Here is a 13,716-nt window from a genome sequence, read left to right on the forward strand (position 1 = left end):
GAAGGTTGAGGATTAGGGACGCCTCTCACTTCAGCCCCCGAGTTCCGGCGAGCGTCCACCCAGCGCTCCCCGCCGAGCCCGCCCCCGCCCCCTTCCCGGCCCCCGGCCCGCGCGCCACTGCCCCTTTAAGAAGCCCAGGTAGGCAGGCCCGGCTGCGGGAGTCGCTCCTATGGCAACCCGCGAGCTGCGGCGGCTTCATGAATATTCCGGGGCGCGGGAGCCGAGCGCTGCCGGAGGGCGCTCCGGGGGAGGCGGCCGCTGATGTAAGCCCGGCGGGCCGCTGGGCTCCGCTCGGCTGCGGCGGGAGACCCGGAACGGGCCGGCCGGGCTCGGCCAAAGGAAGCGAGGCGAGATCGCGCGTGGCTGGCCACAAAGGCCGGGCGGCGGGACAGACTGACAGCCCGCCTGCCCGCGGGACGCACGCCCTAGAAGCGCGCGGGCCGTGCGTTCTGCACTCCGAAGCGGTTTTCCAAGCGCCGCGGCCGCAGAGCCGCTTCAACCCGCGCCCATTGTTCCCCGCGGGGGCGGGGCGCTTGGAGCCGGGCGGCGCGCCGCGCCCCTGACCGCGGGAGGGAGGGAACGAGCTAGAGAGCGCGGGGTCCCCGCGCCCAGCTTGGCCCAGGAGGAGGCGCAGCGCGGCGAGCCCCGGGACCCGGAGCCGGACTGGGAGCCTCCCGGCGGCACGCAACCTGCCCAGCATGGGCGCCTAAGGCGGCCCCGTGCCGGCGGCGAAGGACGCGTCCCCGCGGACGGACTGACCCGCGGGTGGACCTGGAGCCGGTCCGCGGCGCCGCACCCGCGCCCCTGCCCCTGGCCGGGCTTCGACCCCTGGCGCCATGGACAAACTGCCGCCGTCCATGCGCAAGAGACTCTACAGCCTTCCGCAGCAGGTGGGGGCCAAGGCGTGGATCATGGACGAGGAAGAGGACGCCGAGGAGGAGGGGGCTGGGGGCCGCCAAGACCCCAGCCGAAGGAGCATCCGGCTGCGTCCGCTTCCTTCGCCTTCACCCTCGGCGGCCGCAGGCGGCACGGAACCCCGGGGCGCGGCCCACGGGGCGGCAGACAGCGAAGGGTCGGCCCGCGGCACCGGCAAGTCGAGCACTAACGGCGACTGCAGGCGCTTCCGCGGGAGCCTGGCATCACTGGGCAGCCGGGGCGGCAGCGGCGCCGGAGCAGGGGGCGGCAGCAGCCACGGGCACCTGCATGACTCCGCGGAGGAGCGGCGGCTCATCACCGAGGGCGACGCGTCCCCCGGTGAGGACAGGACGCCCCCGGGCCTGGCGGCCGAGCCCGAGCGCCCTGGCGCCTCGGCTCAGCCCGCAGCCTCGCCGCCGCCGCCCCAGCAGCCGCCGCAGCCGGTCCCCGCCTCCTGCGAGCAGCCCTCGGTGGACACCGCGATCAAAGTGGAGGGAGGCGCGGCCGCCGGCGACCAGATCCTCCCCGAGGCGGAGGTGCGCCTGGGCCAGGCCGGCTTTATGCAGCGCCAGTTCGGGGCCATGCTCCAGCCTGGGGTCAACAAATTCTCCCTGCGGATGTTTGGCAGCCAGAAAGCGGTGGAGCGCGAGCAGGAGAGGGTTAAGTCGGCCGGGTTTTGGATTATCCACCCCTACAGCGACTTCAGGTAGGGGGGCCCAGCGACGATCCTATGCGTTCCCTGAGCGGTCGCAGGCATGCTTCCACTCTCTCGGCCCTGCCCCTCTGCCAGAGTTAACTTTCCTTCCTGGCGCTGGGAGCCTGGGGACGCCTCTAGGCTCCGAGACACCCCCAGACCTCTTCTTGCACCGCCGTCAGAACTTTCCTCTGTGCTCCAGCCTCCCAACCTGGTCTCCTAGTGTCTGGGCCTCAGTAGAGGCAACCTGAAAAGGTGTTCGGAGCCTGGCCTAGCCTTGTCCGCAGCCAGGATGAGGCTCTACCACCTTAAGCTGCACATCCCCGCCTCCCTCTTCTGGGCTGCAGAGTCTGGGTGGCCATCGTAGAGGCTGCTCCAGCTCTTAGCCTGCAGAGCAGGGCCACCGAGAGACACAGACCTTTTGGCAGCTGGGCCCGCTCCTTGGGCGCTGACCCCAGGCATTGATATCTGCCTTCTGGTGTCCTGGGAAGCTGCAACTGGGGAGGGGAGAGCTGGGCTCCCGGAGGACTGAGGTCACTGGGGCCAAGATAAAAGCTTTCTGCACCCACCTTAACCCTAGGCCCAGCCCCTTGTACCAGGTAGTGGGCCAGGAGCCAGCACCCTGGGCAGCAGGCATCCAGACTAGCAGGACATCGTGACCTTCTCAGGGTGGTCAGTGAAGATGCCTGGTATCCTGACTGATAAGCAGTTGTCCTGTGACCCTAAGCTCCTCCTGTGCCCCATCCTCACCCCAGTGGCCCAAGCAGCTCCAGGTCTTCCACAGGGCAGTCATAGGTCCTCAAACAAAGGGTGTGACTGCCAGTCAGGGAGAGGGACCCCGCCCCCTCCTCATTACCTGAGGCAGATGCCAGGTACCACTCGGGGCCTGTAGAGGTATCTGTACAAAAAGAGAGATTGATTGTTGCCTCTGAAGTTGAGGTCAGGGATGCCCCTACCCTAGGCAATTTCTTGGGGTCCCCCATCCCCCCCTGGGCTTTCCTGATACACAAGGCTGAAGTGAGGGTCTGAAAAATGTTCACCCTTTTGAGCTGGGTTTAATTCATCCTTTCTGTCTCTCTAGGCCCTGCTCCTATTTAGCTCCCTTCCCTGCCTACCCTGCTTGCCTGCCAATATAAATGAGCATTTTGCCAGCCCAGAGCCCTCTTTGCAAACTCCAGGGAAGCTAGGTTTGTAATGAGAGCAAAGCCATTTTCCATCCAATGAGAGAGATTTCTCGTGCTGGGAATGACCAGTCAGGCAGCACTCTACAGCTTAAAATAGGTGGTGAACAGAGGGCCCCTGCCTTTTCCTTGTTTGAGAGATTGCTCTGCCTCATCCTAATATTCAGAATTCCTATTGCCAGTGGGCAGGGGTGGGCAGAGGCCAGAGTAAACAGACAGCCACAGCTCTCAAGTTGGGCGAGCCAGTGTAAGACCCTTGCATGAGGAACTGTGGCTGGTTCCCGTGGCCTCCCCTCTTGTGACCTGAGGAGCCCTGCCTGAGCTAGGGAGGAGTGGACAGTCACTCTTGTCTCCTGCACCCCGTGGGTGTCCTGGGACCCTCCTCTCTCTGAACTCCCTGGTGGTGGTGGTGGCAGCAGGTGGATTATGCCAGTATCAACCTACCTTGCCTCGCTTGCCTCTCCACTAGCTTTGTTGTCTGAAAGCCTCTGTTCAGGGTTCTCACCCCCAATCCCATCGCCTGGGGTGGGGTACCGCAAGGGGCCAATGTTAGGCATGCCTTAGCCTCTGTCTAACACTAGGCATCGATGGAGCTCCCTCTGACTGGCCCTTGCCCACCCAGTTACCCCTTATCCTGGATGGCGAAGGGCTGGGGCCAGGCTGATGGCATCCAGTGGAATCTCCTCTGCCTTCCTGATCTTATTCTGCCCATCTTGGCTTGTGTCTGAAGTCCCCCTGCTGCAGAATCCCTTACTAACTGCAGGCTGCCTGGGCCACATGGAAGGAAGGTAGGGACAGGGAGGTGTGTGGATGCAGTGGGATTGATAAATGGGCAACAGGAAGAAAAGTCAGATTGGGCTTTGAATTTGGGTTTGAGTGACAAGCAACAGGAACTGGTAGCTGGAAGCATACACTTTCTTTGCAGAGCCTGGTGTTGGGTGGGGTGTAAGGGAAGAAATTCAGGAAAGACCATCTGTGTGCGTGCGTGTGTGTGTGTGTGTGTGTGTGTGTAGGGGTTGTGGTCATGGCTCTAGAAAAAAAAAAACAGCTGGTCTCATCTTCACAAGGTCAAAGAGGCAAGGACTTGGCCAAGTCTTCTAAGCTTAGAAAACCCAACTCAACCCATCCTCTCCGCCCCCGCCCTCCCCCCTCAACAAACCCAGCAGCCCTTCAAGTTTCAGCCACTGGCCTTGCACCTCTATATGGAACCAATCCCCACTGTCCAGCTCCGGCTTCACCAGAGCTTCTGCAAGCATTGCTCAGGCCAGTTGAGGATTTATTCATCATTTTGACGGGCAGGAAGCATTGATCCAGCAGAATTGGTTTAATAAAGAATCACCAGCAAACCATGATAGATTGAGTTTGCGGTTTGAAGTTCAGGGCTTGCTGGCACAGGCTGCTTCTGGCACCTCCTATTCCTGGGGAGGAAGGTTGGGTTTTCCAAGGGCTGGATGGGGCTACGCTCTGAGCGACCTGTGTAACCTGGGGTGTGTGTTTAATAGGCTTTTCTTGGCTGCCTCTTCTCCTTCTTACCACTCCCTGCACACCCACACACCATGCTCTGGCTACCCCCATGGCTCCTCCAGGCTTGTCTGGCCTCCTCTCCCCTTCTACTCCCCATTTGCCTTTTGCATCCATATTTAAGCTTTGGTAAGGGAGGAGGCCAGAACACACAGCCCCTTGGGACAGAGCTTCCCAGGCTCCCACCTAAAGCTGGTTGGGCTCTTGGGTCCTGGGTGGAACCTTCCTTTCACATGAGCCATGTCCTGGAAGCTGAGCTTGGTGGTGGAAACTGGGAACAAATAAAACATAGCATCAGTATGATCCTGTTTTTCCAGGAGGAGAGACAAGGAGGGGAGGACCCCCAGTGAAGATGGACCTGGTGTTGTTCCCAGAAGCTGGTCGGGCTTTTGAGCATGAGGCTCAGGGGGCCAGCCTGGGTGTGCGACTTCTAGGTGTCTCTCTGAGCAGGCATCCAGCAACTGTGTGGGTGGATGTGGGGGCCGGTAGGGATTTCCCATCCCTGTGTGGGATGTCAGTTCTAGGGCTGCGTCTGTGCCCCAAACTCTAGCTGAGCCTTGAGAGTGGGGGCAGGCAGAAGCCTGGTCCTTCTCATCCCTCTGCCCCTTCCCTCTCCTAGCCAAATGCCTTCTGAAATGTGAGGCAGGGAAGGAAACAGAGGGGCCCTTACTTGGGGCATTAATAGCTGGCCTCTAAAATCATGGAAACTAGGCCAGTGGCCTGGTCGTTCCCAGGGATGGCCTAAAACTGACTTCCTGCACTGGTCTTTGGCCCTAGGTACCACTGCTGCCCATCTCACATCACTTCCCAGGCTTATCTGCTCTGGGACGCTGCTTGGGTTATGAGCCTTCTCTGAGCCTTAGTTTTTCCACCTAGAAGAATGGGCATCCTGTTGCCTGTGGCCGTGTCAGACACAAACTGTACAAGCTGTGGTCACCCGGTGGGGGCGAGGTGCACTGCCAGAGCCCAGGGATGCTGTCATGACCCACGCCACCCCTGCCCACTCTGCTTCCTTCTCTTAGCTCTGAGCACACAAGACTGGCCTGTGTCCTTGGGTCAGGCCACTGGGTCTGAGTCACAGAACTGAGTACTTGCTGGAAGCTAGAGTCTCTATCCAGAAAGGTACCCTTATCCGGACGCACTCAGTGTAACCCTCAACTTCTGGGGTCTGAAGTTGAAAACCATCGAGGTTGTGAACCCCTCTCTGGGCCTTCCCAGAAGCATCCTGACCTGGGGCCTGGCGGCAGGTGCTAGCCTCCCAGTGCTTTCACTGGGCCCTCTGGACCCAGAGGCTTGGGCCTCCCGTGGCCTGCAGGATGGGCATGAAAACCCGGGGCCAAGTTAGACGCCTGGAGAATGAAGGTGCTCCATGTGGGGACCTGTTCCTTTTCTGTTTTTCTCTCTCTCCCTTAAAACCCTAGGGAGGGCTGTTCAGGTAGGAGGTGTCGAGGAGGAAGAAGGCAGTGGCCTGGCTCTGGGTCTGATGGGGTTCTGTAGCTCCTCCTTAGGTGGGCCATTTGGGGGGTCATTGCCCAGGAATGTGCTTCTGCTATTGGTGTGAAAAGCCAGACCCTTTTGGGCCAAAAGGCACTGCAGGCCTCTGTGGCGCCAGGGGAGGGGGGAAGGGAGCCTTGGTGCAGAGGGAATTCCAAGGTGAGCTGCCTGGGCGGTGCTGTCAGCTGGCACAGTGGGCAGCATGATTCTCCAGTGATGGGGACGTGCTCCACCTGCTAAGACTGGGGCAGGTGGAGGATGTGCTGTGGAGACCAGCATCCTGGGGTCGAGGTACCCCGGGGATGCTGGGTGTACAGAAACCCAGGGGGGCAGGGGGCAGGGCGGGGGGTGCGGTGAGGGGGCAGGACCCTTACACTGCCGGGTGGGGAGGCCGGGGCTCCAGGTTCTCCCCATTGCAAGGCTTTGGTTACTTGTCTGGCCACTGCATGATGAGCCTGGGGGCCTCTCGCCTGCCCAGCCCCACTCCATCTGCTCCCTTAGCTGTCGTGAGCTGCCCGCAAGGAGGCTTTGGGCTGTCAGGTGGCCAGCCTCACAGTGCTGGGCTGTCTGCCTTCCAGGAGCCCTCCTCTCCCAGGCTTTAGGGCCCCTGGGTCTTCTGGCATGCCCTCTCAGGCCACGGTGGCCACCATCAGCCATCTCTCCCTCCCTGCATGGCCTTCGGATGGAACTCTGTGTTTGTTCTAACGCGGTGCTTCTCATGCTGTCAGGTCATCCAACTCACCTGGGAGTCTGTTAAAATACAGATTCTGACTCATCAGCTCTGGAGTGGAGCCTGAGATTCTGCATTTCTGATAAGCGCCCAGGTGAGGCTGATGCTGCTGGTGCCCAGCCCCGAATCATACTTGGAGAACTGAGGTTCAGACCATATGCTCCGTGCTTAGCCTGAGCTCCCTGGCTGAGTTCCTGACTGCTTCTCCTCCAGGCCTCTAGCTCAGCATGGCAAGGTGTGTTCTGGGAACAGGGCTGAGAGGCTCAGCCATAGAAGTTGGCTGCAAACTTGGGGGTGTCGGATCCTCAGCCCTCCTCCTGTCTTGCACTTCTGCTTCGACCCTGCTGGCCCTGGATGCTGGCTGTTGGGATGGGGTGAGCAGGGGCGGGGGGGGGGGGGGGGTCCAGGTGGCCAGAGGGCCCTCATTAATCCATCCCATTCCACTGCTTTCACAGCTTCTCTCCCAATCAAAGGGCTAGAAGGGTGGCCAGCTGGAGGAGAGGGGCAGGGAGTGTGGTGACTGCTGTGCGGCAATGAGATTTCCAAGAAGGAACAGATGTTGCCAGTGAGAGAGTCCAGAGGTGCTGGGCAGGAGAGCCGGTGTGAGGGGTTCTGACAGTGGCTGGCTGGAAGGAGGACAGAGATATCCAGTGAGAGCAGCTGGCATCTTAAGGTTGTGGCCTGGGGTGGGGGCCGAGGTGGAATCTTAACACCCTCCCCCACCCCAACCCATGCCTAGCAGCCGTCCTGTGGGCCCCGCTTGCCCGTCACTTCTCCGCCCCCAGCCAGCCTGGAAGGCACCAGTCTACATACAGTTGACAGGGCTGACAAGTGTCCTAGCAGCTTGAGTGGCCCTTGTGCCTGCCGCGCCACACTGATCACCATGGGGGAATTCACCAGAGCAGAAGGTCCAGCTCCAGTCCCCCAGGGGACTTGTCATATAACTGAGGAGGCAGCCAGCAGCAGCACACACACCTCTTGGCTCAAGGCTAGCACAGAGCTGCTACTGCCAGTTGCTAATTAATAGAAGGGCTACTGAGGCCGGCCAGCCGGTCCTGCTTGGGCCCAGGGGATGTTGAAGAATCCACATTTCCCAGCCAGAGCGGGCCATGGGAGGGCAGGGGCATCGCCTTGGCTTCGGAGAGGATGTTCTCTGCCAGCCGGGCTTTACTGAGAAAGCATTGCCAGGGCCCTGGAAATCTGTGATCCCAGAGCCTAGGAAGCCACTCAGAGACACTCTGTGCCATCAGTACCTGCCCAGAGCTGGGGCAGGAGGCAGCACAGAGAGGTGGTGAGCTCCCCATCACTGAGAGTGCTCAAGATGAGACCTCAGTACTTAGACCAGAGGTTGCTAAGCAGTATCCTGTGGACCAAATACAGTACCCAGATGTGTCCTGTTTGGCCAGCCTAGTGTGTCATAACAAGTGTGAGACAATGTTTAAAACGGAAAGAGGTAACACAAAAATTTGGCTTTCCAGATTCTCCTGAAAAATTGGAAACTCTGGCAGCTCTGGTTGCACAAGCCCACCTGTAGGCAGGAGCTATAGCAGACTAGAGGCTTTAAAATGGCTTTTGCTCTCCAGCTGCCCACATTTCCCACCCATCCCTGTGGGCTCTGGCCTAAGCCCAGCCATGCCACTCATGCACATTTAGCTGCTTAACCCTGTAGACTTCTGAGTTTACAACCCTAGGTGCAAACCAATAGGAACCAAAGCCAGGTGGACTCACAGATCATTAACTACCATTTAGGAACAATGACCATGTGCCAAACTGTGCTAGGGGCTTAATTTCTCATATCATTTACTCTCCATAGTGGCCTGAAAAATTGAGTCTCTTACCCCCAGTTTACAGATAAGGAAACTGAGGTTCTGATGGGGAAAAAAAAGATTTTCTCCAAATGACCCTTTTTTTTGTTGTTGTTAGCTTTAAAAAGTTAAATTGCAAGAGCAGTTCAAGACAACATTCTCTTGAGAATGAAAACATTGCAGATGATGTGGGACACACATTATCTGTGAGTAGGGGCTCAGCTGGCATGGGAAGTTTAGCAAGTCTCAGAATACCAGATCTGGACAGGCCTTAGCGGAGGATTTTATATATGGGGAGTAGAGGACCAGGGAGGGAAAGCAACTAGTCCAAGGTCACAGAGTAAAGTCAGAGATGAAACCAGAACCCAAGAGAGTTCTGTTGCATCTGGCTCAAAGGTCTCAGGGCTCTGCGGTCCACCACGCCTCTAGCCAAGGGGATCCAGGGAAGGCTTCTCCTGAATGGTCTCATCACTTGAGCTTTTTCTTGTCTCCCTAGCCCCACACCTGAATTTTGGGGTGTTAGGTATTTTCAGGGTCCCATCTTAAGCCAATCCAACCAGTCTTTCTGTACCTGAAAAGGCAGCGTCTGGAGGGTGACCCTGGGGATCTGGATCACAATGTCTGTCCCCTGCACCCAGGCTTATCCTGAGTGAGCTTATCCTTTGGGATTTTGGAACCACATCCGGATGCCATTGATGCACCTGCTCCTTGTAGGAGTTCCTAGTAGAGGTTCATTCAGAGGGGAAGGGGACAGGTAGCCAGTGGTATCTGTCTTCTTTCCACCAGAGAAATAGGTGGTCACATGGTTCATTACCTTGTTCAGAGAAGTGAGGAAGTGGAGTCTGTGGTTTCGGGCTCAGTGTGTGTTCAGGATCACGTTTCAGCTTGGGACCAAGATAAGGCCCTTGGTCTGAGGTCAGGAACGGGAGTCCTAGAACGCAGGCTTTGAGCCAACCCCAGGGCTGGGAACAGGGTGGGCATGTTGCCCACCCTGTCCTATGCCCCAGCCTCTTGGAAACCCTGCCATCCTTTAAGCTCCCTGAGCTCTTACACCTCTCAGCATCAGAGCCAGCTGCCTTTGATCTTCTCCGGGAGCTAGAGTGCAAATTATAAATACACAATGGTGCCACCACTGTCGACGCCAGAGCCACCAAACCTCATGTGTGACCACTCCTGCCCCCCTCTGCTCTCTTGTTGTTTGGTGCTGTGTCTGTCTTTGCAGCCCGGCAGCCAGCTTGTGGCTTCCGCAGAGCGGTGCTCGGAGCTGGGCGGGGAGGCTTGATAGAGGGACTCCTGCTCTCCAGTGCACCCTCAGCTCTGGGCTCCCACAAATTGTGGAGCAAGCAATGGGGCCTCCAGGTCTGCTCACGGCAGCTGCGGGGGCCTGATAATTGGCTGCTGATGATTTTGTGTCTGTCTAAGCATTTACCCGTGTGGGTGGACGTGTTATGTCTGCACGAACGAGGCTTTCAGAAATTAATACATAACACAGGGCTGGCTAATACATTGTACATTGTCTTCTGGGCTCAGGGGAGGGCCAAGCTAGGGGAGGTCCCAGCTGGGAGCCCAGATGGTCCATTCCCAGATGGTCCCATTACGGAGGACAGGGTCACCACCTATGTGGCAAAGGGGAGAGTAGGATTTCAGCCCCTCTCAGGGTCCCCAGGTCTGGTTTAGAGAAGGGCAGACAAGAGATAGACCAGTTTGTGTTGATGATCAGGGAAGGCTTCCTCGACGAAGCACATCTGAGCTGGATCTGATGCAGAGAGAGAGCCTTTCTGCGTAATTTCTTGGAGGTGAGTGTCCAGGAGCCTAAGCCGCCTGGCTGGGGAAGGTGTTGGCCGACACTGAGGGCAGGTGACTCAGAACCTGCCTCTTTGGACCTGCACTCCTTAAGCTCTGCCCTTGAGGACTCCAAGCCCACTGTCCCGGGTCTTGCCCTTGATGCTGTCTGAGTTGTGTGTGTGTGTGTGTATTTGCATGTGTGTTTGAGTGTCTCTTTCTGGCCTCTCACCCCGGGTCCTTGCAGCCCAGGGGAGCTTTCCCAGGCCCTGGTCCCAGCTGCACAACGTCTGAGAAGACTCCCTTCATCTGCCATCCTAGGAAGGCAGGTGTTGCTGCTGCAATAATGTCACTGAATGTGTGGCCTGGAGCCCAGAAGTAATTACCCGGCGGTTCCCATTGCAGGCTGGAGCAGCCCCTGCCAATGATTAACCCAAGTCCGCAGCTACTCGATGCCAAAGCCAGCCTTGGGCTGTTCCCACCTATGATTTGTCAGAGTATACAGGCACTTTCCCCTTCCCCAGGGACAGGAAAGACCCTTAGGTCCACAGGTCTCATCAGTGCCATTGGCACTCTTGAGAAGAAACTTGGTCCCCTAAGGGAGACTCTGCAAGCTGCGGCCTGTCCTTGTGCAGCACCAGCTGGGGTGCGGGGTGCAGCCGGGAGCCTGGGTCTCCCATTCCTAGCTGTCCCAGCTTGTAACTGTCCACCCCCCCCTTGTTGAGTTTGCCCTGCTGGCCCTCATCCTGTTCTGCTGTGTGACCTCTGCAAAGTCCTTTCCTCTCTCAGTGTCCAGCATCAGGGCTCAGGCTGAGGCTGAGAAGGGAGCAAAGCTAATTGGCCAAATAGGTATTGAACCCATAATCCTGACCCCATTAGTACAAATTGAGCCAGCAGGGCAGGGGCAGCACTGCTGGCAAGGCGAGCTGATGAGACTCTGCTGAGGCCCATCCAGGCTTGATCTTTGAATTAACTCGGCCCCTGTGCTCCCGGTGGCGCAGTGGGGATCCCTTACTTCCCAGCCTCTTTTTGCGGAGTCTCTGCCAGCCCCTATCCTGCCAATCAGAGCAGGGGGGCTCCTTGCATGTTGTGTGCTTATGCTGTATCTGCTGGGCCCCCCATTAGATCACAGCCCCTGTGGGAGTGGAGATCAGGCTTTCTTTGTTTCCTGGGCAATAAGGCCCCACCACCCCCTCCTCCTAGTCACCACCCCTGGGGGTGGCTGTCCCCTCTGGGAAGCTCAGATGTGGCCTTGGAGGAGTTCAGATGTGAGGATCCATGGAGACTGTAGGTCACACTGGACAGTTGTGCTTGGAGGGGCCCCAAGGGCCAGGCCAGCAGGAGCATCGACTTGGGAACTGGCAGGGGAAGGAAACTCGACAGGCTGTCCCTTCTGTCGCAGAGGCTCTGGGAAGTCATTCTTCTGCCACGTTGCTCTGAAGCTTTTGGGGACAGAGCCAAGGGGGCTGGCTGAAGACTTGACTCTGCCGTGTCCGGCTGTGCGGGCTGAGTCGAGCCCTTACCTCCCTGGCCTTGCAAGTGGGACCCGAGAGGAGCTGGGTTTTAGCAGGACCCCAAATTCAAAATTGGTGGCTGCAGAGTCACTTGGGAGCTTTATGCAATTATGGATGCCTGGAAGAGGCCCGGGTGGGTTTAAGTTTGGGGAGCACCCAGGGGCCAGTGAGCTGGACACCCCAGGACCCCCTCCCCACTAAGCTTGTGGTTCTGAGTGCATAGCACTCACGGTAGCCCTTCAGTGCTCCCCAGAGCTTGGAGGCGAAATACATCCAAGTTGTTGTGATGAGCGCCTCCCCAGGGAGTCATTCCCCTTTCTTCCCTGCAAGTTGTTAGCAAAGAGAATCATACAACTCAGGGGCTGGCAGGACCCTGGGGAACATGGTCCTTGCTCAGCGTCCTTGTCAGACTGTGCTTTTTTGGAGGGAGGGCGGCAGAGTCCCATCAAGATCATGTCCTCAGAGCCCAGGCACCCTAAGGAGACCCCCATCCTAACAAGAAAAGGGCCACATAAAGGCTCTCTCAGAGTTAATATTTAGCTACCTTCTATGGCCAGCCCTCCCCTGGCGTCCTCGTTAGCCCTGAGCTACTTGGCCTTAGGAAGTCCTGTCCCCAGTGCATCCCTTTTCCTCCTTTGCCCAGGCGCGCTTTCCTACAGGAGCAGGTGAGCTCTCCTACCTAATTTCCCCTGAGCTTGTGCTCACATGCTACTCCACAGCAAGAGTCTATTTTTGCTTCATTCTCCTAAGTGGGGGGAGCTGTGTTTGAGCCGTTTTTTTTTTTTTTTTTTTTTTTTTAAGCCAGGCAGAGAAGTACTCAATTGCTGGTTTCCTCCCCAATTTTCCCCAATTGGTCTTGTCAGCTGAGTGAAACTCAGAGACGTGAGGCCACTACCCTGAGAGAACACAGCATCCTGCGGGTTAGGGTGCTGTAGAGCAGGTGTTTAAGGTGTGTGTGTGTGTGTGTGTGTGTGTGTGTGTGTGTGTGTGTGTGTATATGTGTATGCATGTATTTGTGTGCACACCTTATGCTAGTGTGTCTCTGTGAGCGCACAGATTTAGGCTCTCTAGAAGAGGTCTCAGACCATTGGAGAAGCAATGGGTTGGTACATGGTGTTCCTTATGGCCAGGCCTGTGCTCAGCCGTGCCATTGAGGAGGTACAGTCACAATCCTCTCCCCAAGGAACTCTCTTCCTCTGCATCCTCCCTGGCTGCCCATGTCCCTAGAAGGGTCCTAAGTCTGGCATTTAAAACGCTCCCATCTCTTCTCCCTGATATTGGGTTGGTGGAGGAGGTGTCACGTCTTCTGAGATGTGCATTCTTCTTTCCGCAAGCTTCCCATCTGGCCAGCTGCCCTTGGCTGGCCTCTTTAGCCTCTGCACTGCAGAGATCCCTGGATTCGGCGTATCTGTACAGATTGTCTGGTTCCATCGTCTCATTGCCCCTGGCCTTGCTTCCTTCTGCTGTTTAGCACGGACCTCCATCCTGCAACCACAGTGTCAACCTTCCCCACCAGACAGACTCAGAGAGGTGAAGTGATGTGTGCAAGGCCACACAGCCAGGTATTCAAACACTGGAGTGCTCAACCACTGTACTGTCTGCTAGAGCCTGGCGACTCCATGTGAGGTCCCTGGACCGGCAGCCTCAACATCACCTGGGAGCCTGTTAGCAATACAGGCATCGGCCCTGCCCCCACATCTAGTGAATCTGAGACTGCATCTTCCTAAGATCCCCAGGTGACTTGTACGCGGATGGCAATTTGAGAAGCACTGGGCTGTACGACTGAAAGATCCCGGAAGGAGACAGGGCAGGGGATTCAGTCAGTTCCAGCCCTCACACAGCTCACCCCTTTGGGGAGCAGCCGAAGCCAGCCCTAACTGTATGTTGAGGGACTAGGGCCTCAGCTCAGGGCAGAGAGGGGCCAGGGAAGAGGCGGGAGTAGAGGGTCATCTTGTCTGGGTCTTCCAGCTCAGACACAGAGCCAGATTTTGTTCCTCAGGCAATAGCTAATCCTTGCAGGAAAATGAGGAGCTAGGGCTATGCCCAAATGCCAACAACCCACCCATTAGCTAGCTCGATG

At 57.7% G+C, this 13,716-nt stretch overlaps 1 protein-coding gene across 1 annotated transcript in view; it reads left to right on the forward strand.

Annotated features, from left to right (window-relative positions):
• The first annotated feature begins 706 nt into the window (after positions 1-706).
• HCN4 (hyperpolarization activated cyclic nucleotide gated potassium channel 4) overlaps positions 707-13,716 on the forward strand; it is a 43,489-nt gene continuing 30,479 nt past the window's right edge. Inside the window, exon 1 of the mRNA XM_003128497.6 lies at positions 707-1,621. Coding sequence (XP_003128545.3) covers positions 837-1,621 — 785 coding nt within the window. The 5' untranslated portion in view covers positions 707-836. The remainder of the gene's footprint in view (positions 1,622-13,716) is intronic.

This window comes from Sus scrofa, chromosome 7 (assembly GCF_054392235.1).
Source record: "Sus scrofa isolate SSC_HxYL_T2T_F1_AM1 chromosome 7, Sscrofa_HxYL_maternal_Yorkshire_Landrace_v2.0, whole genome shotgun sequence".
NCBI classification, from domain to species: domain Eukaryota; kingdom Metazoa; phylum Chordata; class Mammalia; order Artiodactyla; family Suidae; genus Sus; species Sus scrofa.